This window comes from Pavona decussata, unplaced genomic scaffold (assembly GCF_977016875.1).
Source record: "Pavona decussata unplaced genomic scaffold, jaPavDecu1.1 SCAFFOLD_11, whole genome shotgun sequence".
In the NCBI taxonomy this organism is placed as follows: Eukaryota; Metazoa; Cnidaria; class Anthozoa; order Scleractinia; family Agariciidae; genus Pavona; species Pavona decussata.
The window spans coordinates 424576-446650 of NW_028145434.1; the positions used below are offsets into that span (position 1 = coordinate 424576).

At 38.5% G+C, this 22075-nt stretch overlaps 1 protein-coding gene across 1 annotated transcript; it reads right to left on the reverse strand.

The window, feature by feature from the left end:
* Window positions 1–4387: 4387 nt before the first annotated feature.
* LOC146488048 (uncharacterized) lies at window positions 4388–13856 on the reverse strand. The gene is made up of 4 exons (XM_085120243.1): window positions 13495–13856; window positions 13143–13341; window positions 8253–8399; window positions 4388–4573 (listed from the first exon to the last, which is right to left on the reverse strand). The coding sequence occupies exons 1-4, from the start codon at window positions 13854–13856 to the stop codon at window positions 4388–4390; spliced, it is 894 nt and encodes a 297-aa protein (XP_084976369.1).
* Window positions 13857–22075: the final 8219 nt, after the last annotated feature.

A 22075-nucleotide genomic window follows, 5' to 3' on the forward strand; every position in this document is an offset into this window, starting at 1 on the left:
CTGAAGTCCCATCGACCGTAGCACAGTTGAACAAGCAGCCAGTGCGTTTTCTGCGTGCCGTTTTAAGATTCCATGGGTGTTGTCCATTGGGCACAAAGGATGAACTCGTTCGCTTTTCCGCATTGTTGCTCCTTTCTTTTTTTAGTTCCACGCGATAGAGTTTTTAATATTAGCAGAAGCTTTAGAAATTAAAAAAGAACATCTTCTAGACGTGGTTGTGCGTATTTTATATTAAAAATAAATTAAATTTAAGCCTAATATTTTTTTTCCGGAAATCCAGGCGGGAGGGGGGGTCTTTTGTTTTGGAAATCCAGACAGGAGGGGGGGTCTTGTGCTTCAGGAAATCCAGGTGAGAGGGGGGGTTAAAAAACGACCCCATCCGTCGGGGGGGTGTGGATTTTTTCTGGAATAACCCATTGTTGCTTTTGAGACCCGTTAGAAATCCTATTGAGGTGCTGCCTCAAAGTCCCCGGCGTAGCTGCCTCGATAGTAGCCGCGTGTAGATCGGACGCTTCAATCGAACGCGCGATCCGTAGAATTACTTCGAGTGTCAAGTCGGTTTCTCGCAACAACCGACGGCGAAGGGCATTGGACGCGCATTTATCAACCACTTGGTCCCGAATCATCTCGTCGATGTTGGCATACTCGCATGTCCTTGCAAGACTTCGTAAGCGAGTCACATAGGCATCAATGGTTTCGGCCGGCCCTTGCACGGCTTGACGGAAAGCATGTCGTTCGAACGGAATGTTCTTTTTTGGTTCAAAGTAGGCGGTCAGCTTGGCCAGCGCCGAATCATAGTCCTCCCCCGTGTCGCTGAGAGTTTCGAAGATCGTTTGTACTTCAGCACCCGCCAAATGTAGTAGAACGGCCCGCTTCTGCTTCTTATCGGTAACATTCGAAGCTACGAGAAAGTACTCCAACCCTTTTACCCATTTAGACCAGCGCTGCCCGAGCGTCGTTTGATCTGTAGTGACCGAAAAGGGTTGAATGGCTGGGAGTTGTAAAGGAATTGCCATCACCGCGACTGGTTCCTCGTCCTCAGAAACCACGACAGAATCCTCGGCACCAGGCATAAAGTTCGAGAGAGTATCCTCGTCGCCAAATTTAGTGTTTATGTAGCAAACACTAGCAGTACTGTAAAGTAATGAACCAGGCCCATTGGATTCGCATTGCAACTGCTTTATTTCACACACACCCAAAACTATATACCCATCAATCCTGTACTTTCAATCATGTCGCTTACGTCATTGTCAATATCATGTTACTGTTCGCACAAACACTAAAAATACTCACGTATGTGGTGAAGGCAGTCGTCCACTGCTCAATTTCTGTAATGGAATTGACTGTTTTAGACTTCTATGAAACCTGGATCACAGAATTATCAAGGGTGAGCACTAAATTATCCTCATCCTCCACAGTTCAAGGTTTTTTGGTAGCAGTTTAGACAATTCAAAAAACTCACCAGACTGAATCACCTAGATGTAAGAAGCAGGAATGTCCTGGAATGGACTAGCAGGGAGACAGGTCTCCAGTTGCTCTTGATCTGTTGGCGTAATGTCTCTTTTGACGACCAGTGTGCGAGTTGTGGTGGGACTTGCAGATTGAAGTGCTTAAACCGCGGCCATGGCTGCTTCATGAGCAATCTCCCTGTCGGGGGGCAGCGACGGATTCTTGTACCAGGCGACGAAGACTATTTAACTGACCCTCTGTAAAGTTATTGTCATTTGCTGCATGGTCCAGGCGCGCTGTCATAGCGTTGGAATTTTGACTTCATTGTGCCGGCTGATTCAGTGCTCTGTGGTCGGCTTGTACAGGGATAACAAAGGCAGAACCACGTAAGTGAGTCCAAAGAGTGTTCCTGTTTCCCATGGAAAAAAGCTTTTCCTCTCGGCAAAGGTTATGAAGTTCTGGAACCGTCAAAGCATCCAGTACTGCTGGATCGATCCTAGCAGGATTGTTTGTGTGAGACCCTCGAGTGCAGCATAACTGTCACAATAAGAAAGTTGTTTGGGTCGTAGATCCCCAAATGGCAAATAAGGCTGAGATTTGGAATAAAATCGACGAAAAACGAGAGGATAATTTGTGAATGTAACAGTTGAAATGGAGGAGAATTGTGAACTCTACACGTGGGAAGGTGAGCGAAGTCCCAGCAAAGACTTTCTGCTTACTTATGACACAGCATCTCAAATGCACAATTTCGAATTGACCTTTAGAGTTAAGCACAGTGGTCATTGTCTTGTTAGCACTTTGCGTGACTGATACAGATGGTTTCATGGTTGTTACTTTAACTTCAATTTATATTACATATAAATTGGCTCAAATAACTTCTCTGTCAAAAAGTATCTTGTATTCTACTTAAATAGATTCCATTTTGCCGTGCGTCTGTACTCTGATAATGCACAGATGACGTCAAATCGTGGTGAGAACAAAGAAGTACGCTGCGAGCCGCAGGCGAGTAGCGTGACTGATGTTCTTACCATGTTTTGACATCCTCTGTGCGTTATCATAGTAAAGACCCACGGCAAAATGGAAACTCCTTTTAAGTAAGGGGGTTAGTTTCTAAAGAAACTGTGGTGCTGCACTGGTGGGGGAGTGAAACGAATATTTGGTTTCATCAACTGAGTTGATAAAGAGATTGAGAACTGATATTTTGAGCGTTAGCCCTTCGTCAGAGTAAATCAAGGAATTGTGTTCTGTGTGGTTTATATAGTGAGCAGTGGAACTATGCTATTGGTAGAATGATGAAAACATTGATACAAAAATCAATGTAGTTGAATAATATTGTTTGTTGATTCCATGTGGACCAAGAGTGCTGATTTGGAAGATGAATTTTTGCAGTACAATTTTGCAGCTCTATGTGTTATTATGATGCCGAGAATTGCTACAGACTGCCTGTGTTTTGAAAATGGTTTGAAAGGTTTAAGTGTCGAGTGACTGGTTTGGACTGGAGTGGACTTTTCCACAAAAGATGGTCGTTTAAAAGTGCAAAATTTGATATAAAAATGGCATGGCCTCTTTGCCTTTCTTCCCTCTCTTTACTTCTCATCTAACTATGTACCTACTTATGAAAGACGTTATCTGTCACTGTCCATTTCTATCCAGGTTTTGTTTCTGGGTTTGCACGGTTTCTGGAAATCCATGAAAGTCTTGGGAATCCAGTATAAGTAACTTATTAACTCTTACTAGTTTGAGCTATGTGCTATAAGTTATGGACCTAGTTTTTTCGTCTTAAATTTACGTGCCAAGTGCAAGCCCATAAAAACGACATTCTGTAACTTAGGATGTGGACTGAGAAAACAAGGTTGGGTTGGAGAGGACACAATTGGAAGTCAAGCAAATGGCCACAGATGTTTGAGACTTGTCAAATGGTAAACAAGGATATTCTGTTGGCTTACAAAATCGGTGCTTTAATTGAGTCGTTATCACATTTAAAGAATAGCAAACACATAGCATGATCCAAAAATGCCAAATGCAAATACACTTTGGTGACTGGTGCTATCACATAACATTGAAGGAGGTGCACAATTATTAAAGAGGAGGCATCCGAGCCCATGGAGAGATAAAATTGTGCCCTATTAATATCATTAAGAACCTATTATACAGGTAGAATGATCTGTACCGAAAAAGACAAAAATAAAGTCTGTAGGTACATATGCTACACATGGATATACTACACATGATATACAATGCTTTAAAATTAACTTATGAGTTTGAGCAATTTTTTCTATTTTTATCCCAAAACAAAGCACATGTGTTCCCTGTGAGAATTTAAGGTTACATGCAAACAATTTGGCCAAAACGAGAAAAAACAAAACAAACAAACTTGAAGGCACCATAGCTTGCTTATGCCCCCGAGCCTTTCAATTATTAGTACCCTGATGCTGCTCCTTGTCTGGCAACAACAACTGGTGCAACTTTGTTGTTGATGTGTCTGACATAAAGTGTGCACATCTGAGCTGGCGACCAAGGTCTAGAACTGCTTAATTCCTTGATTAAGGTCTTCTTTAGTCTTTGGTTTCACATGCTTTCTTAAGTACCAGTTTATTGTAGCCCAAAGGTTCTCAATTGGGTTGAGATCCTGTAGAACACAAATGGAGAATTTCTTTAGTTAACTGTTTGAAATAGTATCATTGTTTTTACAATGATGAAGCTTGATAGAGTATTTGCTCTACGCAAGTATCGCAATTCCCTATAGGCCACCGGTAGGCCATGGCCTAGCTACCCCATGGCCCACCCCACGCTTTCTCCCTACTCGAAAGAATTGACACTTGCCAAAGCGAGTGCTTTTAATTTTGATCCCTTCTTTCCTTTAATTTAACGTGATAAAACTGTGATCAACATCAATGTCTAAATTAAAGTCAGTTGCACTTATATTTACCTTTGTTTCTTAAAAAAGTAATTCTCCTACACCAAGATGTTCTGGTCTGCCGCTGAGTACTCTGTTTGTCTTGAAAGTGGCAAATAAAGCCACTTGCTCAATCAGGTGGTCTTCATTGATCCCTTCTTCTACTGTTTTGGTCCCCATCACTTTCTCCATAGACCTCCTACATGGGAGCTGTAGGATATCCAGCTTCTTTAAATCATCAAAAAGGAAAGGACATCTTGCATAAATTGCAAGGGCAAAACGCTAAGACGCCCGAGTCCACCGGTTAGAACGAGAACCACTAGCTGTATGAAAATTAAATGACATTCTATATAAGCTGTAAAATAGTTGGATGTTAGGTATCACCGCATTATTTTGTTATTGTGCATTATATTCACCGCATAGTGGTTTGTGGAGGCGAATTATTATCCCAAATTTAAAGACATTTTTAATTGCATGGAATGCTCGCAGGGCAGGCCATGTCTAGGTTTGGGTCAAACATCTATTTTCTTCGTAGTAGTCACAAATCGAAAAATTAATTTATGCATTAAAATATGTCCTCCCCTATTAGGGATGTATTGTTCTGATTGTCTTTGACAGAAACGGCCCAATCAAAATCTATTGTTTAGGCACATATTACGAGAGAGGGGACCCTCTCATCCCTCTCTGTGTGACGTCAAATTATCATTTGATTTATTCATGAAACCTACCTTAAATTCTGCCCTCTCCCAGGGATTTATTGTTCTGATTGTCTTGAACAAAAATGGCCTAATCAAAATCCATTATCGGCGCATATATCACGAGGGAGGGGACCTACTCATCTTTACCTGTGTGACGTCAAACAAACATCATTTAGAAGGTTGTTTTCGTTCAATGGCGGCCACATGTATGAATTTAAGACTCTGATCTGCCGTTTTCAGAAAGAAAACAAACGTTTTTCAAGCGGTAAATCAAAACAAGTAGTACTTGACAGTTAAAACAGTGGAAATTGGGAGAGTTCATCACAAAGAAACTGCGCTTTTACAAACAGATCGAATAATTCAATGCGGAGGAAATCAGACCCGTTCAAGCGGGGGTTATAGCGTTATTGCAGAGTTATTTCCGGTATGATTCCCAGTAACACAACAATAAAATATCACCCAGTCTCTCTGAATAAAACCATTCAATTATTTCAATTAATTGCAAAGGGAGGATAGTTTTTAAAAATCTGCGAAGCATACAATGAGGAATAAATAGGGCAACATTAAGCATTCCATTTATATGCTGATTAAGGGCATCTTGTTGCTCTCAGTTTCGGACGTATGGAAAACATGGACCACCTCATGGACCCGGTCCATGGACCACCTCTGTGGACCTGGTCCATTGGCCACCTCATGGACCCGGTCCGTGGACCACCCCTTATTTTGATGTTAAATTCTACCTTAGAGGTTTATTAGCAACTAAGAGGGTAATGGAAGGTTAAAAGGCCTAAACAACTCCTGGCTTCATGCACAGTGTTTGTGACAACCTTTCTCGATAACACGGTCTAATGCTAGGTTTTCTTTCACAATTTCATTACACCTCAATAAAGAAACATAATTTTCCTCAAGGTAATTTTCCAGTATGTGTGCACTACCCTGAGGAAATTATCGTGCAGATCTTCAAATTTTTTCCCCCCGGACAAAAGGAACAGTGCCAGACAGTGATAAATAACACAACATTTGTGCAGCTGCGTGAACTAAATGTCAGTGGGACTAACATTGACGATCGCTTTCTTCAACAGCTCAGTGCAAGATGTAGCCATCTTTATTGTGTTAACATTTCCAGGTGTTCACATATAACTCACACAGGTATTTCCAAAGCATCTTTTAACCTAGCAGTGATGAACATGTTGTACTGTCAACTCAGTGCTGAATCAGCAATCCATGCCGTCCGCGAATATGGTTGCATAGTAACATGCATTAAGGGGATAAATGTATCACTTGCTTTTGCAGATGCCATCCACACTTTATTTCCTGATGTGATAGAAACTGGAATTCCTGTTATTTGCGGCTTTTCCTTTAAAGCACATACTTGTCCTAATGTCCGCTACTGGTGTACAAGAAACGACGTTACGGAAAATTTATTATCTTTAGAGACTTTAAATCCCTATGTGATGTAACTCTGTGGAACTGAATCATTGTAAAGCATGGAAATCAATAGTGCATTTCGTTTGTTAGCCATAGATGCTGCAAATGTCAACAGTTCTTATCGCAGTTTGAAACTGTGTGAAGAATAAAATCTTTTTTAGAAGGTTTGTGAACATGCCAGGGGAGTTTGAAGGACCCGCAGAGGATATGGCTTGGCTATTTAGCCCCCCTCCCCGCTCCCCCTAACGACAAAAAACTGAGAATTTTGTATTATTATGTAATAACACAGGCAAACTCGGAAAAAGGAAACGCGAGTGCCCCTATCAGGAGTCAAACCTAAGACCTTTTGATCACTATTTCAGATGCTCTACCACTGAGTACAAAAACAACTACAAAAGCAAAACGAACATTTTTTATACAGTTACAAAACATTAATCAGTGGGAATTGGCATTTTTTTACAGATTTTCCTTCAGGTTTTCAACATTTAGGTGGGTGACCCCACCCCCACTTCCGACCCTCGCCTTAATGTACTACAGGTGATGACAAAAAACGACTGTATGATAAATAGCGATGAGAGTGTCGAATTGGTGGTAAGTTGTTTTTCGCTCAGAGACAAATTGCCTCCTACAATGAAATGCTTTTCTTATTTTATTTTTCGGGAGTCAATTTAATGACCGACAAAAAAAATTGTAGCAGTTGGAAGTCTTAGAAAAGTAGTCGGAAATCAATTTTATTACAATTCATATTTATATTTGCTTCAGTAAATTAGTCAATAGCAAACATTACACTGAAATGCTTTTATTGTTTCCAAGCCTACACTTATGGATGACCTTTACGAACGCTTGACAAAATAATGCATCTAATGCATTTAATTCTCGTTTTTGAAATCATCTACGTGTAGTAAGCACTGTTATGTTTTGAAATAAATATGTTCTAAATATTATAAATATAAATATGTAAATACTTTCAAAAATATGTGAAACACTTTTAGCTATGACCAAATAACAGGGCCCTCCACTGTGTCCAAATAGGGGATTGATCATTGTTGCATCCTTTCTGAGAATCAAATTTTTTATGGTAATGTAGGGATATATTCAAGTATAAATTGCAGTGTAAATGCAGCGTCACGACCCGCACGACCTTTGTCATCATGGAAGCCTTTAACAAGCACTGCATAATAATCTTATTACAAAAATGTGTTGCCACAACATTTTTACCTTCCCAATAGCCCAAAATGCAAAATGCCGGTGAAACGTTGGGACGAATATCAACATGATGATCATTATGCCTTCTTTAAACTGTTACTGAGGAACTTGCAGTTCAAAGGTTATTAAAGTAAACCCCTTTCTAAACGTGGCTTTTGAACGTCTTTGCTTAACAATGGTAATTGAACTGAGTGGAGTGCAATTTGGTCTGAAATCATACTCGTGATTTCAAAATCGAATGAGCGCGCAGCGCAAGTTCGATTTGAAATCACAAGCATGATTTCAGACCAAAATTGCACGACACAAAGTTCAATTACCACTTTATTACACCTATTTTGAAATCACAGAGTTTTATTGTCAATATTACTATTCTATTTTTGTTACTTCATTTCCATTTTGATGGGCTAAAGAAAGGATGCGATTTAGATAAAAAAAAAAGTGCCATTTAGGAATAAATCGCACTGTAGAGTGCCAATCAGATTGCAAGGATCACCATTGATTTCAAAATGGGTGTAATAAAGCACTTTACCGTGCATTAACGTACTTTCTGAGGTCGGAATTAATGCCATTAATACCCTTTTGTACCTCTTCAGGGGTAAAAAAAGCAGATAGATAGGTCTTAATAGTCCAAACTCTTGTCTTGTCCAGTGGTTCCTTCTCTTTTCCCCCATAAACGTTTCTGTTGATGAGCTCCTCCTCCTTGAACAACTTTTTTGATAGAGCTATAGCAAATGCCCCAGGGCTCTTACACTTCTGGCGCATTGCAAAAAGAGTGCTATAGTCTAAAGTTTGTTCAGTTGTGGGGTACGTTGTCGTGTTCTGTCTTGTTTCGTTTGTAGTAGTTGATAAACTTATAAGTAGTTTAGTGTTTGTGTTCCACGGTCTGTAAAATGCAGTTTGTAATTTTGTGGCATAGTTGTCATTAGCTTTAGTTGCAGTAATCTGTTCAGTTTTGTTTGTCATAGTTGGTAAACTTGTAAGTAATTCAGTGTTTGTGTTCCACGGTCTGTAAAATGCAGTTTGTAAATGTGTCGCGTAGTTGTCATTGGGTTTGGTTGCAGTGTTATGTCCAGTTTTGTTTGTAGTAGTTGGTAAACTTGTAAGTAGTTCAGTGTTTGTGTTCCACGGTTTGTAAAATGCAGTTTGTAAATTTGTCGCGTAGTTGTCATTGGGTTTGGTTGCAGTGTTCTGTCCAGTTTCGTTTGTAGTAGTTGGTAAACGTGTAAGTAGTTCAGTGTTTGTGTTCAACGGTTTGTAAAATGCAGTTTGTAAATTTGTCATGTGGTTGTGGAAGCTGAAATCGAGAAGATGAGAGATCACTTAGATGCTTCGAAATATCTGAAAGAATAGTATTTGTTAAAAATAAATTACCAGAAATAAGAGGCGAATGATTTATTATTTCCTGTAAATTTCTGCCGGCCACGGGCTCTTCTACAGTTGTTCCTTCTACGGTCTCTTCTACAGTTGTTCCTTCTACCGTCTCTTCTACAGTTCTTCCTTTGACCATCTCCTTGGTAAGCGCTTGTGCTTTTTCTATTGGATATTTAATCCTAGCATGTTTGACTTCCGCGTAGTCATCTATCAAATATAAAAAAAAATAATGTATAAAATTCGGAAAATGGACTGTAATACAATAAATCGAATTTTACCTTTTTGGTAGGTAGACACATTTTAGAGAGGGGAAACAAGATGCCCGTAAAAATCAACTGAACAATGAAAGAAATATCATCAAATCCCATCCCCAAGCCTGCCACCCACCTTACACACCCACATCGCTCAATATGCTCAAACTGTGTCTTCACTAACAATCTTAGTATGACGATCAGTAGTTGAGCTACTTACCTGTAAGGAGCAAAATCTTGGTGGGGACAACATCTCGGTCCTCTGTTTCATATTGGACGGTTGCCCTAATGTTCAAACTGCCGCTCACAATTTGTTTAGTGCTTGAGGCGCCTATTCAATCTTCCTTTTCGAAAAAGTATAATGCGTATTTTATTCTTTTTAAAGCTCTTCGGAGGCTCATCTGAAAAGAGAAATGGAAGTAAAAACTCAATGGGCAATATTATTTTTCATGCTCTCAAAAATTGTCTATTATTATCTCAGACGGATTTCCGGTTTTGCGGCGTGATGTAACAGTAGCCGGAAACTGTTCCGCGGATCGCTGGCCATCCGGGAAGCTGGCGTCAACTCTCTTCAGTTTGACTATGTGTGATCGCCATGTGCGCGATTGATTAGTTGCATCGAGTCAAGGACACAGAGAGGAAAGGGGAAAGCAAACCTTTTGGGAGAGCCAAACGATGGCAGTATGTTAATCGCAATCAAAAGTGGAGCAGAATGCTTACTCACCACATGGTGATCCCATGTGTATATATGGGGATCCCGCGTATCCCCTTCCTGTACACTTGCAAGCCCCATTTAGAAATGCTCCCCTTACTGCAGAGATGGAGGATTTCAACAAATCAATGTCCTCAGTACGTTCATCTGTTGAGTGGATTTTTGGAGACATTGTCAGTTCTTTTAAATTCCTAGACTTAAAAAAAATCTTAAACTTGGGTTGAGCACAATTGGTAAACTTTATATCATGAGCGCTTTAATGAGAAATGCCTTAACATGTTTATATGGAAACAACACATCTACTTTTTTTAATGTTGACCCACCTTCCTTGGGAGAGTATTTCGCTTAAGGACGGTGCCTACTTTTGTTACTGTGCATCTCAAGATACTCAGGTGTTCCTATGGATAATGCCTTCTAATACAGGAATATTTTTGCGCAGTTCAAAACCATGCGGAGAAAGCAGAAATTAGGAAGTGCTTTTGGTATCCAAAAAGAAAATTGGGGGTAACCATACATTTTTCAATTTGGAAAAAAAAAACACCCCGCATTGCTTTGTATTTTACTGCTTTTTAGAACAATTTTCATTTTGGATTTCAATAGCCCTTGCTAAGATCTGCTTTTTCCACATGGTCATAAACCGCGCAAAAATACTTCGGTATTAGTAGGTACCACCCTTAAAAGTCAACAGTAAATGTGAGTTAGTTAGGTATCTCGACACAGTTTCCGCGTGCTCTACGATTTGCACTGCTGACGTGAGTTAATGTGTGCAAAAATGGCTTTGAGAAAACAAATATGGTTCCTATACAGTGATCATTTTTATTTTGTCAAGTGAAGATTGTGCAAGTATAATATTCCATCTTAGCAATCAGTTTGTTATGTGGGAAAATGTTGGTTTTTGAATTTTGAATAATTTATTTTTTACTGTTCTTCCATTGTTAACAGCCCATTGTTGTGCTTTCATCTCGTAATCAATATAAATTTCACTGCTCCTAACCAAAACTCCCTGTTTTCCTTTTACACACCAAAATTGTGATGACAATAATTATTGTAGTTATTTCAACAACTACATCACCCCTAATCACTTACTTCTTTCAAAACGGCCCCCTCTGTATCTTCCACGTTCTGGCTGCAGCCTCCCACCACCACGTTCCAAACGTGGCAGTGAGGGCTACTCCTCTTCTTCTTCTTCATCATCTTCTTCGTATTTCCAAAAAAAAAAAAAAATAATTCAAGAAACAACTCACAGTTACAAGAATAATAATCAAAATGTGTATTTCAGCTTCTTGAGAAATTATGTTAAAAAAATAGTCAATTTTTAGTGCTGAAGTAAGATCTTTTATTTACTGTAATCCTGCATAATTGGCTTTTCTTAAACATAATACAACAAACAAAAGTTACAAAAGAAAACTTTTGCTGCCAATGCTTAAATTATACGATTTAATATGTTGTCATACTCTGAGACAGCTTTTTGGAGTTGTACACCGCATTTACTTCAAAGTACACACTCACAGCTCCATAAAAATGGCAGGATGGTGTAATTTAGTTATGTAGCCTCATTGAGTAAAAGCAAAACAACCATCAACACACAAAAAAAACTTGAGCTTGCAGCTATTATATTCATGACTGCTAGTCTTTATAATTTACTATTTATTGATCTTTCTCATTTTTGTAATGAGTTACCTGGTCTCACCAGTGGAGGTTCCTCTGCAAAACAATTATTTAGTTTGTGATCGGTTGAGCAAGTGCGTTCTTGATCAGAGTGGAAAACAACAATTTTAAAAGCGTCACATGGCTTTTATTTCACAGACTTAAATGTTAAATTTCATTAGGACGCCAACAAGCCAGGGTTAATTTGTAATTTTCTTATTCAACATACTGTAACACTGTAGCTTAAATGCGGTAATGGTGCACTGAATATTCGTGTTCTGCCGTTAGTATGTACACGTAATACCATATATGTAACTTTAGTTGCTGGGGAGAAAAATTGCAAAACCAACATTGTCTCCAGCTTTCCTGCAATTAAAACCTGTGTACTTTGGTTTCAATGTGTTGACTAATAAAATGATTATTCCGCTCAATCTTGCAGAATATCCTGTGATTCAGTCTCTTTGCCTAAGGATAAGGTGATGATATGCACAATTTATTGGATAATAGTAATATTATGTTAATGTTTGATAATGTATTAAGGTAACACTTTTGGAAAAATACCCTCCCTGGGAAATTGTTTTTCTGGATCATCAAGAACTTTGTCAAATGCAACACATACGCAGTTAACCGCAAAATTGAGTCTGCACAGTTAAGTGGAAATTTTGGCTACCCAGTGCCAGTGGTTTGAAAATAACGATAAATGATGTATGGGTACAAGGTGTCAGGCCACCTAATGGAGACTCCCAATAATTTGTTTCCCGCTGCTTTACAGTCAAATCCAGCCTTCAGAACACCTCTCTATAATGCATACCCTATTACTGATGAAACTAATTCCTGTATACTATGGTGTTTATTATGCACATTGCACCAAATTTAAGTCCTAAAGGTATCCATTATAGCAGGAGGTGACTGCAAAATGAATTAATTATAAGGAAATATCAAAATTAAGTAAGTGACAATTTTGTCAGGCAATACTTCTAGCGTACTTCTGTCATAGTATGTTCTCATCACTTAGTTACTGAGGGCTTAATAGTTTAAACAGTAACATATTGTCACAATAATTAAGTCAGTGAATGATATATTTATTGCCAGTAGGTGTTAAAAAAGGGCAATCTAATAAGTTAAAAACTTTTTTTTTTACAATAAATACATGTAAATAATACAGACCAATTTGACATTATTTACTGCCATGTTGGCCAATTCCAAACTACAATTATAATTAATTACACCAATGTAATTTCAATTTCATAATGAAATTTATAATTATAATTATTATTCAAAGTTTGACTTTCATAAACATGAAAATGCTCATAAATTAAATCTGAAGTGATAAAATATTACAAAATGTTATGGCCAAAGAATAAAAATACTGAATGCTAGATCTAAATTGACAGTTAAACCAAGTTTGAATTCAAAAAAAATAAAAAGAAACTTTGGCTACAAATGTAAAAGTCAGTTTCTGACTACTGTTTTTTCTTGAGGACTGCAAGCAGCAATTGGTTTGTCTGCTGTTGTTGAGTAGCAAGCATCATCTGAAACTGCTGTGTTTGCTGCTGTTGCAGTTTTTGTTGCTGGAGGAGCATTTGCATCATTTCACTATGCTGTTGTTCCATCTGTTGCTGCCTTTGCAAGTTTGCCTCAACCTGCTTTGTTAGCAAGTCAAGCTCCTTTTCTTTTGTTTTACTTTCCATTTCGCATTTTTCGCATAAAAAAGCAACAGTGTCAGATCCGTTGGATCTGCTCCGTTTGGGTTGCGTGTGGCCTTATTCTCCGCTAAGCCTCTTTTTGGTTTGCGCCAGGCTTTCCATTGCCTTTAGGCGCATATCTTGTGCCTACTCCTTTTCCTTTGCTGCTTTTTGTTTAGCTTGTTCATCTTCTGCCAGGCTACCATTGGCAGCATCCTCCATCTTTTCCACAATTGTCTCCAGCAGGTTGTCTAAAGTTGATGGTTCAGGGCTTATGCCACTTGCTTGCTCTCCTGCCCGCATTTTCTTTTTGTACTTTTCAACCAAACACATAAGATGCTCTCTTACTGACCTCTTGTCAACTTTAAATTTAGGAATTACATAATCATTGAGATGGTCTGCAACATTTTGCCATAACTGTGCTCTTTGCGCAGTTCTTTCCTTGGCTAAATGTGGCTCAACATACAAAACGTCACGACAGAGAATTATGTCTTTTTCCCCAGACCACTCCATCTTTGTCCTGCCAAAAGCAAAAATAAATGCTGCAGTTGCGTAATGGATGGTTTGGCTCTTGTTTTACCCAGGGAAGACCACTTCTTTTTGTTATTAGCTATTGGCCTTGTCATATTAATGGTGAATGGGGAATTGCAAGCTCTTGTCTAGCTCCCAAACTAAGTCACAAACTTTAATATCTCATATATCATATCAGATTTCCCCAGGATGGGGAATAAAAATATTGCCTTTTGGGGGAATTAAAAGACACTAATGAAAAATAATCCTGATGGATAGAAGTGTAGGGGGCAAGCCTGGCTAGTAACATATGGTTTGCCCCCTTTCATGTTTCCACTGTAGTCCCCCCCTCCCTCTTTTTTAGTTTGCTTCACCAGTTCAATCGAGTTCTCCTCGAAAAGAGACACTCTAAGAGGCATCAAAAATGTCACAAAATCTCTAGTTCACAGATGAGTACACGAAGACTAAAAACTAGCAGGTTGAATATTCGCAAAAAGATTTCTTGCAGCTTCTGTTAAAAAAATGAATATTATAAATAAGATAATTAAAATTTCTTAAGCGTTCTGAACTCAGACTTTTTCAAAACCACTAGCCCAGAATATTAATTAAAACCATAAACAGCGATTACTGTCAGATACCTGAGTTGACACTTCTCATAAGTTTTCTCTACGGTTCACATTGTAAAAATATTTCACATATTCTTTTGTACTGAAAATAGATTTGCAGGTGATGGAGTTTGTTAACGGGCAATGAATATTGCTGACTGTCTGCACAAAATAGCATAGCTGAATTGGGAAAAGCAGTGTTTATAAACATGTGTACTCTAGACCGCCAAAAGTTTCTCGTAAAGAAAACAAAGAAAGGTCATTATTTCACCCATAAAAAGACTCAAATAAAAGGAACAGTAAAAATGTTATTATAACTTTTTGGCGGTAAGGTAATGGAGTTGTTTGTCTGCTGCCCGTGCAAAATTTTAGAAACCCCTAGTTGAAAAGCTGAAATAGAAAATACGGTGTTACATTTGCAATCTAGACCGCTGGAAGTTTATCGTAAAGAAAACGAAGCAAGCTCATTATTTCATCCAAAAAACCACCCAGATAGAAAAAACAATAAAAATAGTTTCATTACTTACAGATTCTTTGAAACGTTTACGGCGTCAGGCGTCTCAGCCATCTGTTGAAAGTTCACGTTCTCCTCCCAACGCCGGCAATGCCAATCTCACGTCCTCAACGATGATTTGGCTACGGGGACGCACAATCCTGCGCATGCGGATTAATTGAAAAAATGTGAATGAACACTTCCGGTCAACGTCCGGGACGTCAACGTCCTCGTTGCTAAAGGTCTCTGATATGGTACCCCGACAACTCTTCCACTCAATTTCCACACATTTTCCCTTTCATTTAAACCATTTTAGACACAAAAATTACGAAATTGCCCGCGCATTTCAAATATCCCGCCTTCAAATTTGTTTGTGCGTGAAAAGTGTTAAAAATCACAATTACTTTATAGTATCAGGTATGAGAATAGACCAATACAATGGCAGAATAACTCCTCAAACAAGTATAAGACGAACAATGGAAACAGAAAACTCTTTACATGTTCAGTAACCTCTGCAAGCCACAATTCTCCATAAAGCAAAACACAGAAAAGCACAACTTAACGGTGATTCTGTAGGTGTGCGCCACCAATTGACTCCATTTCTCTCTATCCACTCCAATGTCGATTGGCTAGTATGTCTGGTTGGCTAGTTGTCTTGCATGAATCAATCCCCTTTGGGATATTTGTCATGGATAAAGGGTAGCAAGAAACGAGAAAGGATCTCTTGATAGGCGCTGCTACCCATGTTTACCTCAAAAATGCAAACGTTGGTCTCCCCTTGAGTAGAAATTCCCGCCAATACGTGAACGTAAAACAGACATACAGGTAAGCTTTAATAAGCTTGATGTCGTTATGAAGCTACCCACGCAAAAACAAAAAAAGGAAAGAAATCACGGAGATCAAAATAGTTAATACGTGACCCTAAAAAAAAACACTTCTGAGTTTTATACTTTCACAACAAATGGTCTCTTTAAGCTGAACTGCAGGACCTATGTTGTCTACCTGTGAAAATTAAGACCACATTTTATTGCGTCCCTAATGGTAACTTGGTAAGAAATTCATTGTCGACCTACATGCTCATTTGCATACTCGCAGAAGGCAATTCATGTTCATAACCATTTCATAACTTCATGACCAGGTTTTAGGAGAAAATTGTTCTGTTGACTTCCCCTGAAGTTGTGAATAGTAGACGTGAAAAGTCGTCCTTATACCCAAATAAGGAAAAAGCCTGTCATTGAAAGACGAGTTTGACTGGCAACAAGAATGGTAAACAAAGATGGGGTCTAGGGTGAAACACCTTAAGAGGATGATTTGCCTGATGCTTCAGTCGTTGTGGTTCTCCTTCTTTATGAAAGGATCGGTGCTTTCTATGGTAACAGAGCACTTGTCTGAAAAGATGATGTCCTCCAGGTCATCTCTGTCAGATAAAGTTTTCAAACAGTGTTCCATCCTCTTGGGCTTGTTGACATCTTTAATTAACTGGCAAAGTTTTGTCCCACTCCAGGACCAGCCCAATTTCTTTCTTACCAGCCTAACAGTCTGGGGGGACACATCAATGTTGCAACGTGCAAGGAAAATATGAGCAAGCTCAACAGAAGAAAGTTCATTGTTTTTTCGCATTTCCCTGTCGATGATGTCAGTGTGAAATGACAAGTTTTTTGGTATGGCCTGATCGCGGTCGGTCATAAAGACTACCTGTTAGATTAAAACGTGAAAGGAAAAGACTCACAGCTGGACTGGACATGTTGACGTTATCCTCTTGCCAAACTGTAATAGTAATTTGGGAGGCATTATTTCCGAGTTGGTTCAAATTTACAATCCGTTTTCTCGCATAAAGCAAGAGTTTGCCCATCTTTCCCACCAACACGAAAGTCATTTTAGGGACTGTAGACTGTGCACAAAAGTGTCAGAAGGAGCATGTTTTTTGAGATCATTAGCTGAACGCGTTCTCTCTTGCCTTCAGGGAATGTTACTCATTCTATTTCAAACTGGAACGCTTAAGGGAATGCTAGGGGAACACTTAGGGTAATGTTTTTTGGTGCATCTTATGGGGCTGCGAGGACCCCACGCATACAGTCCCCGGCCCTGGTTATGGCCTCTGCTGGAACTCTTCAATCTCCTCGCCGTCTAAGATTACAATACTACTTCTTTTCCTACTTGGCTTAGTTTGGGGCTCAGTTTGACATCAGTTTTCGGCTCACTATCTTTACTTGGTGGCTCTCCTGTTTCACTTTTGGCATTGATATTCTCAACTCTTTGAATAAAAGTACGGGACATTCATCACCAAAGGAAATGATATGGTACCCCCACAGCTCTTCCATTGAATTTCCACACATTTTCTCTTTCATTTAAACCATTTTAGACACAAAAAATTACGAAATTGTCCGCACATTTCAAATATCCCGCTTTCAAATTTATTTGCATGTGAAAAGTGTTAAAAATCGCAATTAGGTTTAGTATCAGGTATGAGAGCAGACCAATACAATGGCAGAATGGCTCCTCAAACAAGTATAAGACGAACAATGGAAACAGAAAACTCTTTACATGTTCAGTAACCTCTGCAAACCAGCATTCTCCATAAAGCAAAGCACAGAAAAGCACAACTTACCGGTGATTCTGTAGGTGTGCGCCACCAATTGACTCCATTTCTCTCTATCCACCGCATTGTCGATTGGCTAGTATGTCTGGTTGGCTAGTTGTCTTGCATGAATCAATCCCGTTCGGGATATTTGTCGTGGATAAAGGGTAGCAAGAAACGAGAAAGGATCTCTTGATAGGCGCTGCTACCCATGTTTACCTCAAAAATGCAAACGTTGGTCGCCCCTTAAGTAGAAATTCCCGCCAATACGTGAACGTAAAACAGACATACAGGTAAGCTTTAATAAGCTTGATGTCGTTATGAAGCTACCCACGCAAAAACAAAAAAAGGAAAGAAATCACGGAGATCAAAATAGTTAATACATGACCCTAAAAAAAAAAACACTTCTGAGTTTTATACTTTCACAACAAATGGTCTCTTTAAGCTGAACTGCAGGACCTATGTTGTCTACCTGTGAAAATTAAGACCACATTTTATTGCATCCCTAATGGTAACTTGGTAAGAAATTCATTGTCGACCTACATGCTCATTTGCATACTCGCAGAAGGCAATTCATGTTCATAACAATTTCATAACTTCATGACCAGGTTTTAGGAGAAAATTGTTCTGTTGACTTCCCCTGAAGTTGTGAATAGTAGACGTGAAAAGTCGTCCTTATACCCAAATAAGGAAAAAGCCTGTCATTGAAAGATGAGTTTGACTGGCAACAAGAATGGTAAACAAAGATGGGGGCTAGGGTGAAACACCTTAAGAGGATGATTTGCCTGATGCTTCAGTCGTTGTGGTTCTCCTTCTTTATGAAAGGATCGGTGCTTTCTATGGTAACAGAGCACTTGTCTGAAAAGATGATGTCCTCCAGGTCATCTCTGTCAGATAAAGTTTTCAAACAGTGTTCCATCCTCTTGGGCTTGTTGACATCTTTAATTAACTGGCAATGTTTTGTCCCACTCCAGGACCAGCCCAATTTCTTTCTCACGAGTCTGACAGTCTGGGGAGACATCAATGTTGCAACGTGCAAGGAAAATACGAGCAAGCTCAACAGAAGAAAGTTTATTATTTTTTTTGGCATTTCCCTGTTGATGATGTCAAAGTGTCGAATGACCCAGTGGGAATACATAACAATACGGTTTAATAAACAACTAGAAGAAATACTTTTTTTATAAGGTCATCCCATATGTGGTTAGTTGAAGTTCCTTTACCATCTTGAACCACACAGTCCTCTTTCACATGTCCAATTTCACCATTTCTTTATTTTTACTTCTTTTGGTGACAAGTGCTCAAGTGTTACTACACCTTTTACATTCACTCATTAGTTTCTAGTTAAATGTTTGATTTGGTCCAGTGTTATATCTGATGCTTGATCATTTGTCTTTGAGTCAGTGACAGCTGTTTGATTCCGGCTGGGGCAGTCTATGTCAGATGAATTGGCCTTTATAATTGTTGTTGCTTGATCAATGAACAGTTGTTAACTATAAAATTAATTATAGTCATATTATTTTAATGTTAATGAGAACTTTCTCTTTTGTTTCATTTTTTGTTCATTTAGGGTTATTAAGAAACACATTTTACATCTTCTACAAATTAATGCTGTCATAAAAAATGGTATTGATGCCCCAATTACACCAGCATTTAGGTTGACTTACCCACATGCATAGTCCAAGGAATACGTTATTTACTATCCATGTAAACATGTGACACACAAAAGCTTTAATATTAATTTCCTTCAGTGGCAGCTCTGGGGCCTTTCCTGGAAAGGGACTTTTGTGCCACTCAGACACAATTTCCTGGCATCTGATATGCTCTTAATCTGGGGAAGAAAAGAGTATGTCCATTCAATGCAAAGAGTGATTATGCAGGTCAAAGTCTTTCATACACTATTTTGTAGTTGTTGGAATGAAACGAAACAATACCGTAAAGTTCTGATAGTAGTGACCCTCATTTCTTTTGGAATTAGCAGCCTTTGGGGCTCGTTTCTTTCAGGGGTCCTTATTTTCGGGAACAAAAACCATTAACAAAGCCAGCGCAAATTCTTTTTTCCGACACGAATAATAATATTAAAATAATATTATAAAAAAACATAACATTTAAAAAAAAAACATTTATTTTTATCCATGATATAAAGATGGCGTTTAATTTTATAAACAGAAGATATGTAACAGTGAAACCTTAATAATAAATACAGCAATACTCTGACAAAAAAGAAAAGCAATGATAAACAATGGAGAAGGAATTTGTCTGTCCAATTTCATGTTTTTGTCTGGCACGCGGACAGGCTCTGGCTATTTAATATCCTATATTGTGTTGTCAGTTATCGGGACAAGTTCTACTAGTTTGTCTCTCAGTTCTATTCTTAGACTTTTAAGTCCTTTCTTGATCTCAATTTGGTAAAAGCAAGGAATCTTGATGCCTCCTCCTTGCACCCATACACCTTCAGGTACATTCCTGCTTTGTCCAGACACGGCAAGTCACCTTGATTTCCTTTTCCAGTAATGGCTTGTACAGGACCTCCACCAAGCTATCAGGTACGTTTCCAACTGTAGTAGTACTCGTTCCCCTTTTGTGTTTTTCATCTTCATCACTATTGCATTATGCGAATATGGTTGGAAGGTTCGGGATAGAGCTGCAGAATTCATTCGTTCGTAGATTAGAGTGAAATTCAGTTGTTGAATCATCATCCCCAGTGTAAATTGAAAATTTGATATTTGATTGAGTTACCTTTTTGAAAAGTTCAACTACAGCTAAAGGCTTTGAATGATTTTTTTCTACAGTCGTGGTCTTTTGGTTGCTTTCCACTTTCTTAACTTCATCACAAGAGCGGGACATTTTATTTTTCATTGTGTAGTCAAGGACCTCTCCAGTTGAAAGGCCCATGACTGCAGCATGTCCAGTCTTGGAGTTGAAAGCTCGTCCCCGTTTCTGCCACCCTATGTTGTAAGAACAGGCAATGGGTACCAAATTGTTCTGGTCAGGCTTATTACGATTTTCAATTGCCTCCTCGTTGAAGGTTTAGGAATTGTTGGCAGCTATTTTATGCTACTAGTTCTATTACCTTTCCAGCTTCCCTTTCCCAATGTTTAAAAGTTGATGAGTTCATTGCAGGCACATTGAGTGTTGAAGTAAATTGTTTAAATGGGTGTTGGCCACTCCTGTATATAAACAACTGAGGGCAGCTCTCGTGTTCACATTGAAGGTCAATGGACCACATGCACCGCATCTGTGCTCTTTTGATGTTTTGTGGTGTTTTCCCCATTGCATTGGCTGCATAGAACAGTAAATGTGCTTGCCAAACCATTTTGGTGTTCATTAATAACATTGCCTAGAGACAAAGGGCCTAAAAATATTGTAAAATACACTGTAAGCTAAAGGGAAAAATGATTCCATCCACAATTTTTGTGACGTTTTTTTTTTAACTTTTTATAATCCTAGTTAGGTAGATAGATAGTTAGTTGATAATGATAATTAAGCATCTGATGGAAATACCGTGTATAAATAAAGTTATCCTATCCTAACCTATGTTTTTTATATGATAATGGTGTATAGTGCAAAATTAACTAACCATGTGATTTCTGAAGGGGGCAAACAACTTCAAATCCAGAAATTTTAGCCATGTGTTTTTGTATTGTGATGAATTTTCTTCACATTTGCTGTTTGCTTATGCCATTGCACTAAATTTTTTATCATCATTATTTTTTTTAATTTTACTATCAAAACATTACTTTACAAAAAATACAATTTTACAAATTTTACACTGATTACCTACAATAAGATCAAACTAGAAAGCAACTGCTAAAGATTCTTATTGCTTACATCAAATGTAAAGTTACAGCTGTACAATTGTGGAGTTCCCTTGCAGAAATTAAGTATACTTTTTGTTTCGTGAATCTTAAGAGCTAGTGGAGTTTACTTTTTGTATACAGCAAGTATACTTTAAGTAGGCACAATTTCGCACAATTTTTTGCATACAAAAAGTATATAACGTAAAGTATACAAAAAGTATACAAACTCGCAAAACGTTTTGTATACAATTTCGAAATGATACATTTCGTATTCTTTTTGTGTACCATTTCGTATACTTTTTATATACAAAATGTTTTACTTTGACTTAAAGGAATTTTAAATTTTTCCTCCTCTTGAGGTCTGATGGCTGCCTGCTTCTTTGTATTACAACTGATGTACAACTCATAAAGATTGTAGCAGTACTGACCTTTTAACAGCTCACCGAATCAAAAGTAATTGTTCCTCATGTCATCCACCCATGCAGCCTTGACAAATAAGTTTTAACTGCATAAGGTCCAGTTCAAACGTCGAACTTCTCATGTGCTGAATCTAATACCTATTTATTCGACTCAAATGAATTAAATTCGACATGATTCAGACATCAAATTTAAATGTGTCGAATTAAATGTGAGGTACAAAATATTCAAACATGGCGTATGCCGAGACGAACAACTTGCGTTCTCGATCACTTTACCTTATGTATTTGCTTGGTAAAATCCGAAGTCGTCTACGTATCCTGGAAACGGCC

What these genes read in the sequence shown, in the direction of transcription:
- LOC146488048 (XM_085120243.1), bottom strand. Translation starts at nt 13,856, where the DNA reads ATGGAGTGGTCTGGGGAAAAAGACATAATTCTCTGTCGTGACGTTTTG. An exon ending in AAAGCAGCAAAGGAAAAGGA is followed by an intron (nt 13,342 to 13,494) that starts GTAGGCACAAGA and finishes CGAAATGGAAAG; the next exon opens with TAAAACAAAAGAAAAGGAGC. An exon ending in CCCTGAAGAGGTACAAAAGG is followed by an intron (nt 4,574 to 8,252) that starts GTATTAATGGCA and finishes GATGATTTAAAG; the next exon opens with AAGCTGGATATCCTACAGCT.